This window comes from Epinephelus moara, chromosome 1 (assembly GCF_006386435.1).
Source record: "Epinephelus moara isolate mb chromosome 1, YSFRI_EMoa_1.0, whole genome shotgun sequence".
Lineage (NCBI taxonomy): Eukaryota > Metazoa > Chordata > Actinopteri > Perciformes > Serranidae > Epinephelus > Epinephelus moara.
In genome coordinates, this window is record NC_065506.1 from 30,279,465 (window position 1) to 30,303,331 (window position 23,867).

A 23,867-nucleotide genomic window follows, 5' to 3' on the forward strand; every position below is an offset into this window, starting at 1 on the left:
ATCTAACAGCTGATTGGTTTAGACGTCGACTCAACAAGATGACGTTTTAGATAAACTACTCATTTTTGTTGAATTCTAGAGATTAAGATTGTATTTGTCTGATCTGAAGGTTTATTCTGTGAACAGAAAACATGTTGTGTGACTGATGGTAAAAACAAACTGATATATGGGTCTGATCACTTTTTTAATGAACTGACATCATTCCAGACAGGATGTAAGTGTGTCTGTGACTTCCTGCACGGACTGAAGGCTGCTGGAAACTGTCCGCCCCCCGCTGCGGCCGCCTGCTCTCGTCTACTTTTCAGGCGAGGCGCAGTTCATCTCGAACGAGCCTAATGTTTACTGCTGCGCAATGTGTAGGAGAACAACCTACACTACTAAAACAACTAAGTGAGAAGAAAAAGACAGCATGACCAAAAGACCTTTTTTATATGATGCCTCAATGCCACCAAGTCCCCAAAGTGGTTCCCTCCCACCTTCGTTATTTCTCCTGTGACTTTAAGTTTTTCCTGTCAGCGTGAGTGTCACAGTTGTTCATAGAGCCCCCCTGGAACTTTCTGAAATCAAAACCTCTTGGATTGTTCCAAATAAACATTGATGGTGACTCGCTTTGCTCTTCAAAAAAGATCAAACAGCTGCTCTTACTCACACCTGTTCTCCCAGGGTGACACTGACGCACATACTGCTCTGTGCAATAACTATTGAAACGACATCTCACTCGTTCAGCAGCTCAAATGTGGAGGCATACGACAGACAAAAAAAAGAAAAAAAAAAAGAAAACAATCAGTGAGGACAAACAATGTAATCTCGGCTTTATGCACAAATGTGTCAGGTGTGTGTGCATATTTGTGAGCAGGGAAACGGGGGAAAAGGGGGGAAAATAAAGCAGCATGGAAGGAGAGAGGGAGAGAGAAGGGTTAGTGTGTGAAATACTGTTTGTTTTAGCCACATTCTGTTGCAGCCACCTTCAGCTCTGTCTTTGTCTCAGCTCTCTCAAAGGAAGGTGCAGAAGAAAAGCACCCAAAACAGAGGCAGGAGAGAGGATGATGACTGAGGTCACAGTCCACGTAATTTTCTGAGACAAATATGTCCCACTGGGAGACAGCCTTAATAACTCCACTCGTGTTTTATTTCCCTCGCAGCCTCCAGAATGCTGCGGGGAATTAATCAGGATAGTGTCTAGCTACCTGCCACCACGCTGGCCAGCTGCTGTGTCCGGGTGATGGGGTTGACACGGCGTGCCTCCACAATGGCTGAAGCTATTTTCCTGGCGTGTCTTTCTTCCCCATATGCAGTGAGGATGGATGCAAGAGCCTGTTGATCTAAGGTATTCACAACGTCAGCAGCGCAGGGCATGTCGGGGTACCTACGCACAAAGAGAAGCCCAATTAAGCTGCTTGACGTCACGTCCTTGCTGACAGTGGCGAATCCTGACAACTCTGAGCTACAGCTGAAAAGCTTTACAGCTGACAGTTATGAATAGAATGATTGTGAGGGGATGAAAAGAGAAATGCAGCTTGTGCAATAGCTTATAATGGGGTTATCTTAGCTGGTAGCTTTGCACATTATACTGACCTTGTAAAGTGATTCATATATATTTATGAATTCAGTCAAGAAGCTATAAATTGCAATGCATATACGCCTATACATACCTATCTATCCATCCATCATCTATCTATCCATCCAGCCATCTTATATATTGCTCATATAAACATGCATCGCATACACATGCATATACATAAACACATGCATGCACAGAGAGATTTAGGATGATGCTGCCATGATTCAAATATAATGAAAATTAGCCACATGCTTTTTGTTCTCTTTTTATTGCTGCAAAAATAATATTCACATTAAATTGTGGAAGCACTTTTGCATTTTTGTACACTTATTACCAAGATTAAAATGCAACTTAAAAGGTAAAGCTCGACTGATACAGGATTTTTGAGGCAAACACCTACAGCGATAATTCAGTTTAAAGGTCCAGTGTGTAGGATTTAGGGGCATCTATTGGCAGAAATGAAGTGTTTAATATTCATAACTGCTTTTTTCCCGGTACATAATACCTTAAAAATAAAAATTGTTGTGTTTTTGTGACCTTGGAATGAGCCGTTTATATCTACATACTGTGACGGCCCTTTACTACAGGTTCCCGTGTCCTGGTAGTGCTGTTTTCTGATTGTGTTTTGCAGGTACTAAATGAAGGTGTCGTTAGCTGGACGAGCTCCACCTGAGCCCAGTGTGCTCCGCCCTTAACGACCTCCATTCTTTCGCAGTCCCTCTCTCTTCCCTCGCAGGCGCAGCTGCTGTTCTTTTGGTTACTACAGACGTTTCCACACACCCATACACACCTACATTTCACATTAATTCTGTTCTTTATGATACTTTATATAAATAAACATGTTTTAACTCTTTTGTAAACATGCCTTTGAGCCGGGTTGTAACAAGTGGGTCCTCTTCTAAAGAGTCCACCATGTTGTTTCTACAGTAGCCCAGAATGGACAAACCAAACACTGCGTCTAGATAGGGCCATTTGCATTTTACTGTTGGCTATTGTAGTTCTCTTAATGCTTGGCACAGAGGAGTTTGTTATTTCAGTTCTGCAGCCACACCGCAAAATGCCACTAAATCCTACACACTAGACCTTTAAAAAAATCTGTTACTAATATATCAGCCGAAATGTATTCATCTAAATACACACAGAGCAAAAACTTTTTGATGAGGATCCATTAAACGAAATCAAAGCAGGACATTTTACAGTTGAAAAATAAACTTGCCAGTGCACTCTGGCGGACAAAGTTTTAACTTTATATATCTACACCATTTCTTTTTATATATGGACCAGTATATACACCAATATGGATGGATGGATGGATGGATGGATGGATATAAACATACATATACATACATACAAATTTGCAGCATTTGTAGCATTGTATTATCATTTTTGTGGTCATACATCCTCTGTCATTAATTCAATTTCTCATTAGCATTTTAAAGGAACACTTCATCTGTGTTTCCCCGAATTTGTGAGGAAAACTTTGTTTTTCTTGCATGTCTGCACAGTGAATGAAGAATCCAAAAAACGAGCTGGTAGGCGGGATTTCAATGTAGTGCAGAGCAGAGTTCAAACACACATGCTTCTTCTTATGGAAACAGCAGGATGGTGATGGATAACTCTCTCAAGCAACATTTTACAAAAGCTTCACAAGAACAACACTTCCTTGTTCCTGACTCACATGTCACTGAGCGAACCAATCAGAGGCTACGAGGGCTTAAGCTGGCTAAATGTAAGGAAAACCATAGACGTAGATTCTGCATATTATTCTAACTGTTTTAATGTCACTGATGAGAGTATTCAAACATGTAAATAATTCACTGTGTAGACATAGATATGTAAATAGTTCACAGCGTAGCTCACCAATAACTCAAATATATAAACTTCACCTCTGAACATTACAGCACTAAGGTTAACATTAAAAAAAACAAAAATACTAAAAAAAAAATAAAAATAAAAATTTACTTATTTAACAAATCAGTCACAGAATTTTTCACTTATTGAATTTTTATAAACAAATTTAGGGGACAAAAAATTGCTGCACTTCAACGCCACTGCTCCAGTGAGTTCTGAAGCAATTTCAAGGCACCAGTAATTCTAAATATCCAGCACTTCCCAACATTATTTATAAGGAAAATTTTGCTTTTTTTAATGTCCAGTTTTGTTAACACAGCACAATTAATGAAACAGCAACCCACCAGTCAGTCACACCTACTGCATGTTGCAAATTTCTTACCTCTCTCCATCCATTCTCATATCCAAAGGCCCATCCTTGCTGAGGGCGAAGCCTCTCTCCGCCTGATCCATCTGCATGGAGGAGCAGCCAGCATCCAACAGGACAGCATCAATGCTGCCTGGCTTAATGTTCATGTTGGACAGCAGGGCGTCGAGCTCGCTGAATCGGCCAAGCAATGGTTTCACACGGCCACTGGAGAAACAATTAGGCAAAGGAATAACGCAATTTGATATTTGTGTGTCAATTCATATGGCTGCTGTCAAAACACTGTTGTTACATGATGGATTTGGAAAATAAATGCTGAATTATTTCAGTGATGTTGAGTATTTTAAAGGTTCAGTGAATTCAGCCCACTGGCAACATTTGGGAGGTTGTATTAAACTAATGATAACATGAGAAGACGGGGAAAATACTACACTTCATTGTGATGTCTGTGTGACTACGAGCTAGATGCCTTTATCTTTATGTTTTTAGTTCAGCAGTTTATCAGTTGAATAAAACACAATTTAATACAATAAAATATCAAAACAGTTTCAAAGGCATGTCAATGATTACAATTTTGACTCTGGAGTAGAAAACGCCTTTATAAATGTTTAAATTGTGGAGAGGAGAAAGTATTTCTAGTATTCAGTTCCATATCTTACAAAAAAAAAAAAGAGATCTTAAGCCCAAACATGAGCTGAGTTCCTGAGTGATTTCTCTGGTAACAAGCTCAAATCTTACAGAATTAGTCCTTGACAAAATAATGCAATGTGGGAGGAAAAAGGGAGTTATGTAGTTGATAATAAAAAGTGGCTTCCTTTCAGTGATAATACAGGAAGATGGTTCCACAACTGGCTCAGTGAGTTCTGTAATAGGAAGAGAACACGTTGGCAACTTCATGACTGCAAGATAATAAAGATGATTACGATGCTTTTCCATATTTTCTGTCCTACATTTAATATTGGAATGATTGGTGTTTATACTGAACATCTGCAAAGTTTCAAGTAATGAGGTAAAAACACATTCTCACTCTGATCTCGTCACATATCGACGTTTGGCCATGGAACTTTCACGTCCAGATACGACACGAGAGGTACCCTGAGTGCGTTGGTTGTTGACGTTCTGGGACACTGTGTCAAGTTCTGCCTGTTACATGCATCGTCTTCTTTCAAAATACACTTCCGTTTTCACAGGAAATTTACCTTTTACATACAGTCTATTTCAAAATAAAAGCACTACGTCAGTACAACAGCCTGAATTGACGATTTTTTTTCCTTCCACCCACCCTACTCGGACTTTTGCCGCCTTAACTTTCATTCTTGTCCCGCTGCATTTGCTCTGACGCCGCCAAGCCCCACTAAACTATAACGGCAATCAGCAGTGTATTATGCTGATATTAAAGGACGGCTTTTTTCGGCAGTGTCTGATGCCGCAAGTCACTGCCAAAGCACCAGATTTCGACGACTTTGGAGTTGGGTAAACCTATGTAAAAAATTAGCAAAGACCTCACGTTTCAGACCGTTCTGAATACTCTGTTTACATTTACATTTCATGTCTTTAACTAAATGTGTACTGAAACTTTTTTGTACATTTCTGCTATTTACTAACAATGGATGTCGGACATCATGTGAACCATGTTCTGTTCGACACTAAATAAAGTTAGAGGGGTAAAAAAAGAGAAAACCTTGCGGGTACTGGACGTCAACATGGCATAAGAAAGATGTTGGACAGATGTTGAAGGTTGTTTGGAATAAACATCGAGTTGGCAAAATTTGTAATGTTGGGGCGTTGGTAGTGTAGTGGATAGTGCCGTCGCCCCATGTACAGAGGCATTGCCTCGCTGCAGCGGTCACGGGTTCGAGTCCTGCTTGCAACCATTTGCTGCGTGTCAGTCCCGACTCTCTCTCTCTGTCTCCCCATTTCACACACTGTCCTATCCATTAAAGGCAAAAGCCCACAAAAATAATCTTTAAAAATAAATAAATAAATAAATTGTAATGTTCACATGTTCACTGACATTAGAATTTCAGAATGTGTGGACAATAACATTATGACATTTTGTACTCGTTGGGTTTTGGTCTCCAGACCTGATGCTATATCAAGATCACGCTGGCACGAGATGACTGAAAGATGTTAGATTCTGGTTACTTAACAACACAACTTAAAACAGACAAAGTGTCAGCTGTCCATAGTATTCTACATCAAATTGATAATGGCTTCTCATAGAAAATTAATGGAAGCTGGCGGCTTCACCAAGCATGCCACATTCTGTGTTTCTACACCCGGTTACACACAACTGCTACTGAATGGGAAAGCAAAGTCCCCTCTTCAGTTAATGGGAAATATTGACACTTTTCCATGTTTCACAACATCATACACACATTGTGAAGAAGAAACACGTGCCCTCAACATCCGGAAAGTCAAGGTTATGTTAAGCCAGAGATGGGACCAAGTCACACATGTGCAAGTCTCAAGTAAGTCTCAAGTAATTTTTTCTTGGGCAAGTCAAGTCACAGGTTATGTCAAGTCAAGTCAAGTCAAGTCAAGTCCTGTAATAGGTCAAGTCCAAGTCAAGTCACCTTATTATTGTAATTTTACCTGCAGAATCTGATCTTAATAAAGTGAAAAGACAAGATATAAGTAACTGTCAGTAAACATTGACTTCATCGCTGCAATGTTTACTTTGCAGGGACGACCCCCATGCGTGCGCGCGCACACACACACACACACACACACACACACACACACACACACACACACACTAACCAAGGCAGCGGCCAAAATCACCCATTTAGCTCATTTAACCCTGTGTTGCTCGTTCATAAAACGTACAGCCGGTCTTGTGATGAACCGGTCGGAATGTTCGCTCACGTTTTCTGGGGTTAATGTTAGCAAATAAATTAAAAAACAAGTTCCACCAAACCGACCCACCCCCGTATCGTATCAAGCTAACGTTAGCTAACTACCGACTAACCAGATAATATTAGCTAATTGACAAGCACTTACTGGGCAGAATGGCTCTTCAAATGACGAACAAAGTTTGAAGTTGTCGCCTGGCTGTCCGAGATGTTTATGCCGCATGTCTTGCACTGTGCTGTTCGTCTTTTGCCGTAATAATGGTAATTCCGAAAGCCGAAGACGATGACTCTCGGTACCCCTCCCGCTGACATGTTGATGCCTATCTGATATAAGAGGGCCTGTTTCTCCAATAAACACGTAAGGTACGTAGAGAGGGCATGACTGATTGACAGGGTAGTGATCCAATCATGACAACGCCATTCTCAGCCTGCGCTCCTACCGGGTAATCGACATTATTTTTTAAATTAATTTATTAATTTTATATTCTAACCGAAAACATGATGTGAATAACACTCAAGTCATTCAAGTCATCGTGTCTCAAGTCAAGTCAAGTCCTGAGTCTTTAACTTCCAAGTCCGAGTCAAGTCTCAAGTCTTTTATTTTTTGTCAAGTCAAGTCACAAGTCATCAAAACAGCGACACGAGTCAACTCGAGTCCAAGTCACAATGACTCGAGTCCCCATCTCTGTGTTAAGCAGGTCATGTGGAGACCACTTCAGGTTCACGATTCAAATTTAACCCACTATGACTCGAGAAGCTTTCCAGTCAACCTTTTAAAACTGAATCAGGTGTTTCCTTGGAAGCCCACTAACTGTGGCAGCTAATCTATTGAGATCCTTCCCTTCCACTGATAGAGCAAGACCCTGTGTACACAGTCACTTCCTCATGCACGAGTGGTGAGATCCTCCAGCCACATTCATGCATTTTTCATGTGACCTTTTAACATTGTGTGAACAAAGATGATGGCAGAGCAGAGCAACAGGAGCTAGCATCTATACATTAGGAGCAAAAAGGGTTTCTGCAGCCTTCTTCAACCAGTCGTTTCTAGTGAATTATTACTCATGAAATAAAAGCAACTGCTATTGGTATATCACATCACTCATGCACTCATTTAATGGCATGCATTTCCAGTTTGCCAACAGGTAAATAAGCATCTTCCCATTGTGTAGCCATTCATCATGACACGAGTGTCGTGGTCCTGTTTACGTTCCATCGACTGGTGGACACAAGTTTAAATGAATGAAAGAGTGGGGAAACATTAGCATAGAGTTGAATAAAACTGCAGTGTGCAGCATGTCCACCTCCCCAAGACCAATTTGTGAGGTTCTCTAGGACTGGCCCTGAAAGTCGAAGATTGAAATCCTAAGTCAGAGATCACTCGGTTGACTAAGATTCAAGTCAAGTTGAGCAGTTTTGTTTGTCAGTCAGTGTGCAGTGCACTTCTGGGGACATTTCAGCCCCCAGATTTAGCTGCAAAGTGAGCGTTCCTCATTTTCACTATGCTCTCTGCTGCAGGCAGCTGCAGACCCACACCCAGGATGAGTCTTAGTGAGACAGAGGCAGCTGCCCGGAAGAAAAGAGGCTTTGCTCGGTCAGTCTCCAAGATAACATTATCCTCTCTCTTCTGCTTAGATGAGGGGATTTTACATCTCACATCGATAAAAACTTTCTGACTCTCTGACTTTAGTTTGATATCTAGTGTCGGAAAAAAAGTGTTGCACATTTCTGATCTGTCTTTAGCCTAGCTAGCACGCATTAGCTCAGAGGGCTTACTTGGCTCATGAATGTGTAGTTGAATATTCATATTGAACAATCAAATCTGTTTCGACTGACACTTCTGAATCGGCTACAGCCCTAATATTCTCTTTCGCTCAGAATAACACGGCAAGTTCAGCTTATGTCAGGGTAGCAGTTCGCTTTATCGTACAAAAGAAAATTTATAGCTATAACCTGAAAGCCACACTTGGGTAAAAGTACAGATTTCTTACCAGAAAATGACTCTGGTAGAAGTTAAAATCACCTATTAGAATATGACTTGAGTAAAAGTCCTAAAGTATCTGATATGTACTGTACTTAAGTATCAAAGACTTGCCATAGTATGAACAGTGGTTACATGAGCCTCAAAACCAGCAACAACTTAGCCGTGAGCAAGAGTGACTGTCTGCTATTGACCAATCAACAGACTGCAGTGTTCACAGCTCCACGCAACTACAAGGCTGCAGTCAGAAGCCATGTAAAGGTATCAACTGCTATTAACTTCCAATTCGTAATTGCTCTATTGTTCCTCTATAGTGTCATTTAATTGAGTTTAGTTTATGTGTAGAAAAGCAGCACCAAAGACTGACTTTAATCATTGCTTCAAGCACTGTAGCGATACCAAGTAGAAGCATCTGTATCTTAAAAGATATTGATTAAAAAAAAGGTATCGATAGCCTTCACTTAGCAGACATTTTATTCAACTTGCCCCTTTTATGAACACAACAACTCCACCCTTCTCAAGACTTACTAGGGGCATGCAAGGGAGAAAAACAAATTGGCAGGTCCTCTATTTCAAAACCCACTGAAGACAAAATGGCAAGGGAGCATCTCACCCACGCTGCCAGGGCCTTCCTTTGCTTTGCTGTTGTTATTCACTATCCTGCACAGTGATTGATTTGTTGAAAAATCTATAGCAAAGGCTTTGTTGTTCTCTCCCATCACCTGCGCAATCCCTTTCTGTTACTGCCTCCTCAGTAGCACTCTAGCCACCTTCTTCAATTTCTAAATTTTTTTTGGTTATTCAAAATATGAACTGTTTTTTTGGTGAGAGTTTACAAAGTTTTTGTCTCATTGGTTTTAGAACAAGTCAGCCATTTTTACTGTGGATGATGATTATGTTGCCTTAAGACTAGTCCCTAACTCTGTCTGTTAGCTTGTTAATGTTGAAAATGCTTCTCTAGACCAGTGGTTCCCAACTGGTGGGTCACGGTGACCCACGCATTTTTAGGATTCGGAAGGTGCGTGTATTGGCCCCCTTACAGCTTGCAATAAAATGTGTCTTGTATCGAAACATGATTTACTGATTACATTTACACCTGGTATGAACATGTGCTGATGTCAGTGTTGTAAGACTGACTTACAGCTGAACAGTTTTAGCTGTTCTCCACCATTTGCTGACACTGCTTCATATATGTCTCAGTTGCAATATGACTTGCCAAGTTATGCTTGTATACTTTGATCGGACCAAATGCAGTTGCTTGGGCCTTGTCTTGATTCTGGCCCCCGATAACAGATAACAAAAATAAATGTTTGTTATTTAACAATTACAATTAATTAATAATTAAAATTAATCAAAATAAAGATTACATAGGGTACACATCGTGATATTGCCTATATTTTCAGACCCAATATTGGTGTAAAAAAAAAAAAAGTTTTCTTTGTTTTGTGTGTCAGAGCCTGTCAGAAAGATTTACAAGGCAACAGCGAGGTGCACAAGGAAGAAACAGGCCGACTTGACTGTACAGACATTGATGGACAGGAATAATACGTGGGAGATTCCTCAAAAGCAAAAGGAACAGATGAGAAAGAGACCACCGTGTGTCCTGTGGCTCCAGCTTCAGGTAAGGGAGAGCAGCTGCTGCCTCGCTGGTTTGGAAGAACTGTCTTGAGCGATTACGTATTTCTGTCCACGTAGTTGTTGTATGTGGACTGAAGCACAACTGCATTTAAATTCAAGCTCAAAGTGGTCACAATGCATTCCTTACCAACAGTGGAGGTGGTTTGGCCAATCAAATCCCAATCCTAATCCTAATAATTATATGAGCTAGCAGCTAACAATTATCCACTTGCAGTGAACGAGTGGCTCTGGTGTAGGGCTGCACCATATGCAAAGAAATATCATACTGCAATTATTTTTGACGGATATTGTGATTGTGATATGAGTTGCAATTTTAGAGGGAATGGTAATTTTTGCATTTAATTTTCACTGAAAAAAACATAAAAATGATGATGATGGGATTTCTTTGCTGGGGTCCTTATCAAACAAGCAGGTTCCCTTACATCTGGAGAATGATTTGTGCGTTGAGAGACATCTCTGTAGCACCACAAAGCTTTATTTGTGACGGTATATTATGACACATTTTACTTTTCTCAATACTGCACTTGACCATATTGCAATTTTATTAGTACTCTGATTACTTGTGCAGCCCGACTGTGGTGTCTGAAGATGTCAGCAGAGGTAAAGCAGAGAGGGGAGGGCAGTGCTCGCTGGTGAAGCCATGAGCTTTCCAATGAGTCTTACACAAGTTAGGGCTGTATTAACGATTGTTGAATTCCTGGTTTTATTACGGCTGGGGAGTAGAAAGAATGTGAGTCGGACTATAGCTGGTCCATGAAGAGCACATTCTCTGTTTAACTGCAGACACATTTTTGTGGTGCTATCAGCGCCAGCCAGCATACTGACTGGCAAAGGAGGGTTAAGAGCAGTGAGTTAGGCAAGAGTGTAGCTTCAGACTGAGCCGGACCTCACAGCTTTATTGGTAGGCAGTTATGGGAGGAGCTTTTGTTGCTAATGAAGCTGTGTTTTTAACCCTGCCCAGTTAATGTACATGAATGGAGAACTGTGAAAATGAGCAGACTGATGTAACCAACATTCTTATACATAACAGACCTTTGCCTTTTTATTGTATTTGCATAAATCATTTTACACACAAATAACATTTTGAACCCTTGTAATAGCTAGCTATTATCCAATACTGAAAGCTCCATCATGCAAATCAAAGGCTTGTAATCATGAAGTGTTTTAAACAAATGACTTCTACTTTTTAATTATTGGAAATTAAAATTCTGTAGTCTGTGTGTCCGCCCACACGCAGGTGATGAACATACCTTCCACTAGATACTGCGACTTCTTCACCAACACGTTTTTGTAAGCCACTGAAGGATTTAAAAATATGCAAAACAGTTACATAACATTTCTAAATTATTAACTTCTTTATGTGGCTTAGACACAGAGTTGGAGATATAAATGCCTTATGTAAGGTCTTATATTATTAAAGAGGACAAGTTTCAGTGGTGTATGTGCTGAGGTCCAAGTGTGGGCTCATAATTGCTTAAGAGATCTGAGCTATTTATAGTTGTATCACCCCACAACATTGACATCATGCAATTTTTTTGTTATTCTGGCATCTCACTGGACCACCCTAAGAGTGAATATGATTTTCCCAAAACTCACACAGAGACAGTCCAGAGCTTTGCAGATGGAATCACGGGACATGTGAAATGAAAGTGACAAAGATAAAGAGCCAGTGCTGGTGATACCAGTGGAAGTCAATGGTGAAAAGAACCACCACAAAAAAATGTTGGTATATTCCCATTAGCACTGTAGCATCGTCTTCCAGTGACCAAACCAGGTACCACATAAAACTAGAAGCTACGAGTTTAAATGAAGACATTAAAATTCCCAGCTTTTTAAGAAGTTAGCTAACTCTCAAGGTGTGTTCATTCACAAAGTGACATGAATTTCGGCACACATTTGAACATTGGACAGTTTGCAGTCCTTGTTGATTTTTCCCCAAACAGCTAATATGCTATGACTGTACATATTTTCGGTTTTTAGCTCTACACATTCTTACTCACAAATCATCAAATACCAACGCTTGGTCAGTGGCCCTACACGTCAGACTATGGCACTCTAGATACCCTTCCTTCGTCAATTTTGGACACAAAGGGACAGTGTGTCAATTTCCACTCATTACATGCACTTTGTCTTTTCAAAATAAACTTCCATGTTTCACAGGAAAAGCACATCATCTCATGACCATCTCCTTTCAAATAATCTTAGAACGCAGGTAAAAAATATTCGTTTTTACATTTACTTCCTCAGGTTTAGCCAAGAAAATCATGTGGTTAGGTTTAGAAATAAGTATGCTTCTACCTAAAGCTTCCTACAGACTGTGAGACTTTAGCAATCCCATAAGTTTAGTGCAAGCTACACTGTGCGACATGAATCTAATAACCTTGGGTATGACATCATCTTTGATGTATGCAGACTATATGATGACGATGCCTACTGAATCGCAGGCTACAATGTACTATGCAATAGCTTCTTATACTGAGTGTGTAAGGGTGCTGCACGGGTTATTACTTCTCCAACTGTGAGAAATAGCACAGAGGATCACGTTATTAAACAACCTGAAGTTTTGTGGGCACTCTGGGTACTGCGGTGTGTCTGTATGTGTTTGCTAGCTGCTAGGTTGCTTGTCTGTTTGTTTGGGTTTAGCACCAGTGCATCATTTCATGCTGTGTTTCTATTGGATGGTTAGCAGAAGTAGGTCATAACAGCAATCACACAGTGAGATGATCACACTCAGAATTTTATCCCAGGCTGTCTTTGATCGCAAGACTGTGACCATGGCCATCCTTGAACTTCTCTCACTGTGCAACGTAGGACCACCATTTTAGAGCCACGACTAAAGATATCTCCACGTTTCTGTCATGTTGGTCATCTTGAAAGTTAAGAATTGGCTTCAAGGTTCTCGTGTTTGCGTACAAAGCCCAGTCCTTAATGGTCTAGCCCCATTCTATATCGCAGACCTTCTATCCCCTATTCTACGCCCAGGTCCCTCAGATCAGCTGACCTGGGGCTCCTGGCTGTGCCACGCTCCAGACTTTAGCTCAGAGGTGATCATGCTATTGCTGTGTCTGCCCCCAAACTGTGGAACAGCATCCCCTCCCAATCAGATCTGCCCCCACCATTGACTCATTTAAGTCCAGGCTCAAAACCCACTTTTATTCATAAGCGTTTGAGTCCCCCTGATGTGGTTTTCCCTTTCTGTTGTGTCTCTAAATGTGTGCGCTGTGTACCTGACAGTTATGTTACCTCTCGTATGTGTTGTTTAGCATTTTATTCCTTTTGTTAAGTTTAGTTGGGTTGATTTGAATCTTTTGTCTGGGACAGCCCAAAATCTAAGAGTGTATACCGGGCTTAACGTAATGAAACGTCACATGACATACATCACACACTTCACATGACCTCATCATAGGCACTGACAAAGTGTCGGTAATTGATGACTTGGGAGTGAGACCGGGTTGTTTAGCTAGAAAAAGGAGCACTGACTCCAGTCTATCCCTTTTTTCTCTCTGTATGTTTATAAAGCCTCAGTATGAGTGATTTTTTTAGCTCCAACTGAAACAATTTCATCTTGCACTGACACGTCTTAATGCCAGGCTGCGCTGCCTTGTGTGAATTTGAGTCTAATGGTTTATTTCCATTCCACTTCCAATCGCACAGGTCTAAAATTCGCCTCACGCTCTGTCTGAACACTAAATGAGTCTTGTTTAAATTATGATCAAGATATTTTTGAGTCAAAGAGAGTACAAAATGTCCTGTAAGTGTTGAGACTTTGAATCTGCCGAACAACTTAACAGATACTATGAAGTTTATGAGCTACAAAACTACAAGGTGCCGTTAACCAACAGAAATGAATAACCCATTTTGATCCAAAGGGTTAATCTGATATATTTCACTATATCTACACTATGCAAGAAATTTTTATCCAACCAATCTTAAAATGTTTCAAAAGAAGTTGGCAAAATATCTTTTGCACAATGTGTCATTATTGTCACTCTTTTGTTTCCAAGGTCAATATAAAACCTTCAAGCTCAACTGGTTACTTTTTATGAAGCATAATATTTGGCTAGATTTTAGTATTTCCTCCTGTCACTAAATATTTCCTTGCATTCATCAGGAATAAGAGTACACCGAGTGAGGACACCGGGAACCTTCACTGCAGACAGTTTGAGCGCATGCCCGTTCAACACAACGCTGCCTCTTCACAAATCAAGCCTGAAATATTCCCTCGTGTTGACCACTCACTTCCTTTACCTGCGCAAAGCCTGAGACAAGATGCTGATTGATTGCTGTCAGCAGGGGAGCAGAGATGAAAATATCTACAGTCCAGAGAAGAAGAAAAAAAAGGAAGAGGCTACAAGCACAAGACGAACACACACACACACTAGACTTCAACATTTAAATTTGTGCTACCTCGGTTAACCTGAGGAAGGTTATGAAACTTGTGAATGTTGTGACTAAATGGCTGTTAACTCGTTGGTGACATCGTCTTCTTGAAATGTCATCAATAACTGTTAAATGTTTCCCTGCCGTTTCTCCACTTTTAGTTTAACATCTTTATTTCCTGGTTCAACAGCTTGTTTCTGAATGGTAGTTTGGAGATGTTGTGTCACAGATGGGTAAAGTTTACGGATATGGAAATCTACACTTCTCTGGGTGTTGTCTGTGATGTGTGATTGATTGTCTGAGGTTACTAATCAGCTGAATAGAATTGGCAGAATGGCTGACTTGTGTGTTGTGCTGAACAATGCAAAGACTTTGATCCTTGGCTGGATTTTTTTATGGTGACAAAACCAGACCAACTAATTCTATTTGACGACGAGTTAAGATATTTTCATGCAGTGTGCAATTTATCCAGGAGTCAACACAAAACTAACTGGGCTGGGGTTTTTTGACTTCGGACTTTGACTTTGGACTGGGGCATGCATGAAGAAATGCAGCCCTCTAATTCATTTGAGTAGAGTCGGTCTGTTGATTTTGAGGGGGTGCCGACAATAGACGTAGCTACCGTGACGTCACCGATTGCTTTGTGAACACTTGTTTTGAAGCCTTGAGTTTGGCCTTTTGGCTGTTGCCATCACTGTGGCCATATTACGATGAGAGGGTGGAGCTTCGGAGGAGCAAGATGTGGATCTGACTCTGAAGCTGAGGTGTTGCCAAGTAGAAAGCCTGTCACTCAAAGTATTATTGGAATCCTTAATCATACGTAATTTCAAGCCTTAATAAAAATGTGAACAGGTGACATAAAAATTCAACTCCCCCCATACAGTTGAATGAATGATTGAATGGGAATATGAGCGATAAACCGCTTTTTTGTACCAGGCTGTAAACATGTTTATTTCTGCTGGAAAGCTGAGCTTTTTAATACGGGGGTCTACAGGGATTGACTCATTTCCAGAGCCAGCCTCCTCTGGCCTTTCGAGGAACTACAGTTTTTGAGACTTGGCATTGGCCTAATTTTTCAGCCTCAGGGGATGCAGCTTGGTGCCTGTGCAGAGGGCTCTGGCCAAATGATGCAGGGTCATCCGGAAAAGAGGCAAACAGGTTCAAATGTTGCTGCAATTCAACAACATTGAGCTTAGCACTGCACTGGCTAATCACATACATGCAAGTGCACATTTCTGGTGGATTACTTTGTAATGTGAAGGCTCTCTTCCTGCTGTTTAGTTCACTATTGTCATGACAAAAGATTTAAAACAAAAAGTTGCCACTGCCATGACTTTATAGAGTTGCAAATACCTGGTTGTATCATAAACTGTTGTGCAGAGTTATGGCGTTTGGTAAGCCTTTACGTTGGGGCTGCTCCATTACGGAAAAATTCATAATTAGGATTATTTTGGTCAATAGTGAGATCATGATTATTTAACACGATCACTCACTGGCCAAAGGCTGAGAGTGAGTTTGGGCTGTAAGGGAAGGGCAAAAGCCCACAGCTGTATTTTAATTTTTAAAAGCTGTTACTTTTTATGTCTCAGTGGTATCTTAAACAAAATGCCACTAAAACACGCAGCCCCCTGCAGTGCTGTTTTCAGTCTGAATACATATTAACAATGGTGTTATCATCTTCCTACATAGATAGCTACCTAGCTGTCATGAAAACATCAAGTTATGTGCTCCTAGCACCTGATAGCACTACTGAAAATACATGCAGTTTGTTTTAAGATAGGGCCATAAAATATTTTTAGATAAGAAGACAGAGAGAGTTTTCAGATTCTACTATCCTGATGTGATACCCAACATGGCACTTGTTGATAATGTGAAGTCAACAAAGTGCACAGAGCATGCAAACAGTTATTAGCATATTTCAGACAGCTTGTGTGTGACCCTGTAAACACACATGAAAATCCAACGTTTGCCTGACTTGGCTTTTCAAAAAATGCTCGGTGCCTTTTCAGATTCATAACATTCATTGTGGGCACAACTCCTGCGTAGCTTCAGGCGCAGGGAAGTCATAGCAACAACAAGAATGGTGAAAAGCAGAGACGAGCGAGGCTCCACAGGCAGGAGACAAATCCCATTAAAGACATAGGTGAATATCATTCAGGGAACAGAGGGTTACTTTCATAAGCTAATGCTTTTAAATAAACGTTGGGAGGTGAAATGATTCTTTTTGTACTGTAAAACTGAGTTCACATGCACACCGACACTCAACAGTTTGCACTGAGGTTATACTTTAAGACATGGGAGTACAGAGGAGAGAGAAAATCCTCTAACCCTGTTGTGTGGATGCACTGCGTAGGCTGCCAGGGTCTTTTACTCAGGCTCCCAATAATATTGGTTAATTGCTAGATTTCTCTAGCTTCTCTCAACTTGCATCACGAGTAGGCGTGGAAGAGTTTACAGCAGGGGTATATTGCTGCTGACAGAATACAGTGTTCTCATTCTCTCTCTCTCTCTTAATTGTCATTCCCTGCTCACAGGCACATTTCTCTGGCAGATTCCCTTGAGAGAGGTTTCCCCAGAATCTACGTAAAAGGATTCCTTCCCACGCCATGGTCTTAGGAACATCTCATTTTCATCCTCCCGCGCCTTGCTCATGCACACACACACACTCCCTCTCACCCTGGCATTGTGTCCTCGTGTCTCCCTGTTCTCTCACTCTCATGTTTTCATTTTCTTTTTTTTCTCTCTCTCTCTCTCTCTCTCTCTCTACACTTTTTAACTTCTCTGGGCTTCTCTCTACCCCCCCTCCTCATATCTTATAGATCCTCCGTGGGAGGCAGCATCTCCTTCACACTGCAGGCGTGGGCCCTTACTCTGACAAATGACATGCCGGGCCCACCAGCTTTGCGTGGGGGGAGAAAAGCTTTAAGTTAAGAAGGAGGAATGGATTTGATTGGATGTTGAAACTCAGGGGCTGTATCTTGGCGAGCAGTATTTGATCGGGCTCAGGCGAGAAGTGAGAAATACAGGGAGAGCGGCGATACTATATCACACCTACAGTATGTTTTAAGAAATAATGACCACAAACCAAACACTACTCAAAATGGTCAAGCTGTCAGCTGCGACAATAAAAATTTATGGTAAATTTATAAACATGTGTCTAGACGGCTTACAACATAAGCTCTTCCTTGTGTTTTGGTCTCGTTGATGTTTTTCAGTAAATCACTTACGAGTGTTCCTTGGCTAAGAGCTGGGCCAGAGAAATGGCAGCAGGATCTCGGTCTAGAGCCAGGACTGTGACTTCAGGAACCATATTCAGCATCGCTTTGGTATGACCACCACCTCCAAATGTCATGTCCAGGACCACCTACATGTGAAAAAACAAGAAAACAACACATTCTCCTCACACCAGGACTCCATATACACAATTAATCATCATCTTGACGTCACAATGTTCATTCTTCATTTAAGTGTTTGATTCACACGAACACAAGTGTTACCTTATATCTGATTTTTCTTAATCCTTTTTAATCTCAGGGTACTTAAAGGGACAGTTCATCCCAAAATCAAAAATATGTATTTTTCCTTTTACCTGTAATAACATTTATCAATCAAGACTTTTTTGGTTTGAGTTGCTAAGGAGATATCGGCCAAAGAGATATAATATATAATGACACAATGGAACTAGATGGCACTCGGCTTGTCATGCTCCAGCCCAAAAAAGATCAAACTGAAAAACTCAACAGCAATGTGTCTTTCCAGGAATCAAGAAGAGACTCTGTTCTTTCTAACAAACTACACCAGCCAACAGTATTACTGCGCAGAAGGAAGTGTGCATCTTCTCATGCCCGAAAGGCTCATGCTCATGACAGCGTGGGACGTAAACATTAATGGTGTCCTCCTCGGCTGAGCTGTAACGCTAGTTAGCTCAATGGTGATGGGTGAGCTGGCAGTAAATGCACACTTCCTTCTGCGGGGTAATACAATTGACCTTTCACTAAGCCCCGCACCTTTGTGATGGTCCGACAAGCTGTCAGAGTAAGCATGAGCCCACACTGTAACGAACTGTGTCTGTGTGTGAAGGATATATCCAGGATGTCAAACTGACTCAGCAGCAACAACAGGTTAAAAAGACAAAGATAGTTAGAAGCTAAAGCCGAACTATAGGCTACAGATCACAGTGTAAAAGTGAACCACCACATCACTGCTGATTGCCACAGAAGACAATGAATATGTAATATTGAACCAGCTGTGTGGCATCGCAGTGTGTGCACACGTACGTGTTTGGCTTCGCCCCCGTGTTGCTGCCAGCACCTGGACCTCCGCTGCCGTACAAGCAGGGATCTCCTCCTTGGGAAGTCAAACAACGTTCATCTGCACACACTGTGATGCCACACAGCTGGTTGAATATCAGCAAAGTTTCCCTGCTTCCCTTCACTGGTTCCTGTACAGCAGGGTCGGTCTTTTTCCAACCTCTCCAGCTAACGAGTATCATTAATACACAATGTGCCCCAGGCACAACATTTAGCTCCAAATCCGCAAAACCAGCCTGAAAATGAAGGAAATCTGAAACGACTGCTGTGTTGTTGTGGGACCCTGGTCTGAGCTGGCCTGATACTACGTTATGATTGGACAGTCTATGTCTGGGAGCGGGACTTAGCAAAGGGACAGTCTGTGGGGGTAGTTCAGCTGAAAGAAAACAGTCCCTGAATGAAACTGCTCACAACAAGGTCTGTGGATTATCTTGAGTAACTGGGTCATAATTTTTGGGGCTGTGAGCACCACAAGCCAAGTGCCATCCAGATCCATTATATATAGTGAGCACAGACGTCTCTATGGCTGATATCTCCAACACTCAGCAACTCACACCAAAACAATCTAGACTAAAAAATAGCACTATTGGTTAGAGGGAAAAAATATTTTTTGGATTCTGGGTTGTACTGTCCCTTTAATGTCAATATCAACACTGAAATTATTTCAAACAGACAGGCCTGTAAGTTTAAAGGCTGACTTCCTCAATATATATATAGAGATCGATAAAGAAGGTTGTCTTTGTACTTAAAATACAGAAGTATGATGCTCAAAAATCAAGTATAAATCATTATCATTGTAAATTTCCTCCCAATTATATTTATTGGACTTGTTTATTGTTTCCAAGTTAAAACTATGACATTCATGTCTGGGCTCATAACAAAATAGATTTTCAGGTTCCAGTGCAACAAAAAAAATTTCAATCAACATATGTTATTGCAATATTCTGTTTAACAGTTACACATCCTGTATGAGAGGCAAACATTAAGGTTAATAATCCTCTAAAATGCCTTTTTATGTTGTTATTTTGTTCTGCCGTTTGACAGATTAAACATTTATTGTGGGAACAGCTCATCCGACAGACAAAAACCCAGTGACACAAGCGGAACATGACAGGGCCAGCATTTGTTTAATCGTTACTGAAATTAGCTATAATGTCTTCCAAGTTTTGGTAAATGTCGATTTTATTTCCCTTGTTTTATTCTGAAGTCCCACAGCAGTGTTTCTGCAGGCCAACTAAACCATTATTTATTCTCCCCTTCAGTAACCAAACAAAACAAAACAAATCAGCGGTGAGTATTTCCTTTCACATCCCTTCCTGTTCGACTAAATCTCTCCTGCTTATGAAAACTCAGGGATTCTCTTTTTAGTGATTGTGGTTAATAACGGAAACGCAACCGTACAATGTGATGAATCAATCGATCACCTGCAGAGCTGAATCAGACAGATCCTGATGGATCTCATGTCGTGATCAATTAAGTTGTGAATTCATGGTCTGAACTTGCCTGGGAACCAGATGGATCTGGGAGCTTGTGGTGTATTTGCTCTGGCAGATACTGTAGGTCTGGTCCTCCCCAGCCTGGTCAGGCCAGTGGCCTCAGATGTGCCTGGCCAATCACAACCATTTAATACATAGCGTGTTTGAGACGAAGACCATAGAGCAGTTAGGGCATTTTCGATGCAGCTGATGTGGAACTTTCTGTTGATGCTGCTATCACAACAGTACTAAACGAACCGGGAGGTATATTTTCGCTAATTGTACTTTCAACAGGATTTGGCAAAAGATTAATATACCAACTCCTCTACCTCCACTTTCTGCAAGCTGAGATGAGCATCCAAGTCCCGCCCTGCTGTGCTATGATTGGCCATCTGCACCACGCAGACCTGGTTACTGGTTTCCTAGTGTGAAGACACATGTTGATAACTTGTTGATAAAGCCTCCTGGGTATTAACAATGACCTGAGAGGTTCCAGACTTGTAAGTATTTGTGATTTGATCTGGTGATGTCAGGCTAGGTCTGAAAAGTTAGCTCATTCAACTTTAGTTATGGTGCTCTCTATTTCAACTGCAGTGGTGAACCATCATGGTGCAGGAAACCTGTAAACACACTGTACACTAACTGTCAACTCTTACACTTTCTACGGCTTTCAGGGTTTGTCACATGCTCTCATGCTATTGAGAAAAAAGACTAAACACAAGTCCTTGATAAAAAATATTGCTAGCTAGACATTTTTATACCTTAGCAGGTGTTTCAGAATGATAAAAAATTGAATGTTGGAGATAATTTGTCTTTCTTAGAACTTTTAAACGGATACAAAGATTACCCATATGCAATATTATTGGTATTATATTACTACTCTATGGGAACAGGTCTCATCACTATATTTGGTTTTACTGACTCAAATGTAGCAGAGGAAGAGGAAGTTTGTTTTTTCCAACCTTAGTGAGAATATTCAATTAATTCAATACATAAAGTATAGAAGGAGAAGTGGTTCCACCTGTTAATTCAGTTTAGTAGAAAGTATTGTAAGTGTGACCCAGGTTATTTGCTGGACCTACAATTACAGATGTCCCCTAAACACCTCCCATGCAGACTATCCAAAGCTGTTACATTTACCAAAGTTCCCTTAACGTCTCATATGCAGACTTCTGTTACCGTAAGTGACAGAAAGCTCAACAATTCAGCCCGTAATGACAATGTAACACACTGTTTCACAATCAAAGAATACATTAAAAATCCAGCGCACTCATATAAGAACAGAGCACTAACAGAATACTAGGTATTGTTTTAATTTATGAACAATCCTCTGACAAAATCAGCAGAGGGAGGCTCGTAGAAACAGCTGCTGCGGCACGTCCTGTGCGGCGCATGCACCAGCTACGTCCTCTAATGTTACCCCCACGTGGGGCAGACTTCAATGGAGAGAATAGATTTATTCCAACCAAAGAGAAATGATTAAGCATTTACATGGTTATCAGGCACTAAAATTTTCCTACTGAACATATTATCAAAGGTTCACACCACCAATCCGACTGAACTTTCCTTTGGGGCCAGTCTCTTCTGATTCAGATGGTTACATGAGGCATTGTTATTCTGAATGGGCTATTATTCTGATTATTAGTGAAACAATAGGGTCCATGTAAACACACCTAATGTGGCTAGGGATGCACGATTCATATCGGACACCCGATACAATGTGTGGCAGTACATGTGCTTTTAAACTTGGTTTGCGAGCTGCCAATAAACACAGAGAAGAACAGCAACAAATGCAGCTCGCTGTCAAGAGGGCAAAACATGTCACGGTGTGGACGTCTTTCAAAGTTCCAGAGGAAGACAACAGGATTGTGCTGAGGGTCTGATCTTTAACCGCTCGACACAGGTTAGACAAAGCTGCTAATCAGCAGCAGCGGCTAACATCCAACACCAAGCTTTTAAAAAAGGCTCGACTCTGTTGTTAAACTTATTTATAACCACTAGCCATGTAATGCTACAGTTAGCAATTATTTGTGTTGTCACCTCTCTGGCTGTGTGTGAAATTCTTGTTTGTCTGAGTTGAGTGTTAATGTGTGAGGTGAAACAATAGCGCATCTCTGCACTGCTTTAGCCCGGAAATCCAGACCCAAATCTAGAAAGATTTAGGGTCTGGCTATGAGTAATGCAAATGACCCAACTCGAGGGGCGGCATCAAGCATGCATTTGAAAATATCACTGCACGCAATTGGATAACACTACGACCAATCAGAACAACACACGGGGTGACGTATCCAGAGCTTAGCTACCAGCGGAGCTAACTGGTAGATTAGACTTTTGCTGTATCCGGTCGAATCAGGTCAAAACAGCAAAAATGTCCTTCTTGCAAAGGAAAGATTCGAGCACCGTCTTCTGTTCCTCTTTTAGAGAAAAAGCCAAGTCTAACTCATTCATTGTAGCAGCCAAAGCCGTTTCAAACAACTGGTGTTCATCCGTAGCCATCTTGCAATGTTTACTGACTGATTCCAAACTCGGTCGTCGCAGCGCTGTCGTCATCTGTTTAGCTCGCCTCTGGCCCGCCTATATCAGATACACCGATGTGATTGGTGTAGCTCAGCTACAAGGGCATGGGTAATGAGCATCATTACTGATTGCCAGAGTGACTCGCTGAGCAAATTCAAATTGTGCTCTCGCGAGAACTCTGGATTTCCAGGGTAGTACTGCTTGGTAGTTGTAGGCTAGTCTGTTGTGGGATGGGGAGACGGCATCTGGGTGGGTAAAAATGCAGCGTGACAATATAAACATTTCATACACCAGATGTAACGTGGACCTGCCGATGTTCACATGAGTCAGTTGTCGCTGTTTGTCTCTGTTAGTAGAGACTCAACTCTGCAATGCAGTTTATACACTTTACAGATACACCAGAGATCTACGAAGTAATACTGGGCTTCATAATCTCCCTCTCTCTTACCGTTAACTATGAATTTGATACTGATTAAAAGTACTTTTACTTTAACATCCTTATATTTATTATGTTCATCTGTAGTGTAAGGCTGTAAGGGGGCAGGGGCGTTGAAGGTAGACCTAATGTTGGCAAGTATCAAGAGTCAGAACTGTTCTTTGTTTCCATTGTCTTAGCAATAGTAATGCCAGGTTGATTTGGTTAGGTCAGAGCTATGGAATATTAAATCATCCATATTTTCTCACTAAATCTTAGCCAATTCTTATGCTCAGCTGTACATAATAAAACAAACAAAATAAAAAATGTGAAATTATCGGTTATCATATCGGTTATCGGCCATGAGAAGCAGGTATTTATCGGTTATCGGTATTGGTTGAAAAAATCCATATCAGTGCATCCCTAAATGTGGCTTTAATTTGTGGGGAGAAAAAACATCTGTGGTCCATTTGAAAGTTTTAATTTTTTTCTAAGACAGAAATTAAATCTGTTAATAATA

At 41.0% G+C, this 23,867-nt stretch overlaps 1 protein-coding gene across 2 annotated transcripts in view; it reads right to left on the reverse strand.

Annotated features, from left to right (window-relative positions):
• Positions 1-23,867, reverse strand: part of mettl15 (methyltransferase like 15) — a 69,605-nt gene that overhangs the window by 11,710 nt on the left and 34,028 nt on the right. For both annotated transcript variants that reach the window (XM_050040345.1, XM_050040353.1), the window contains exons 3-5: positions 17,858-17,994; positions 3,795-3,986; positions 1,188-1,366 (exon numbers count right to left, since the gene is read on the reverse strand). In XM_050040345.1, the coding sequence (XP_049896302.1) occupies positions 1,188-1,366; positions 3,795-3,986; positions 17,858-17,994 (508 nt within the window). The remainder of the gene's footprint in view (positions 1-1,187; positions 1,367-3,794; positions 3,987-17,857; positions 17,995-23,867) is intronic.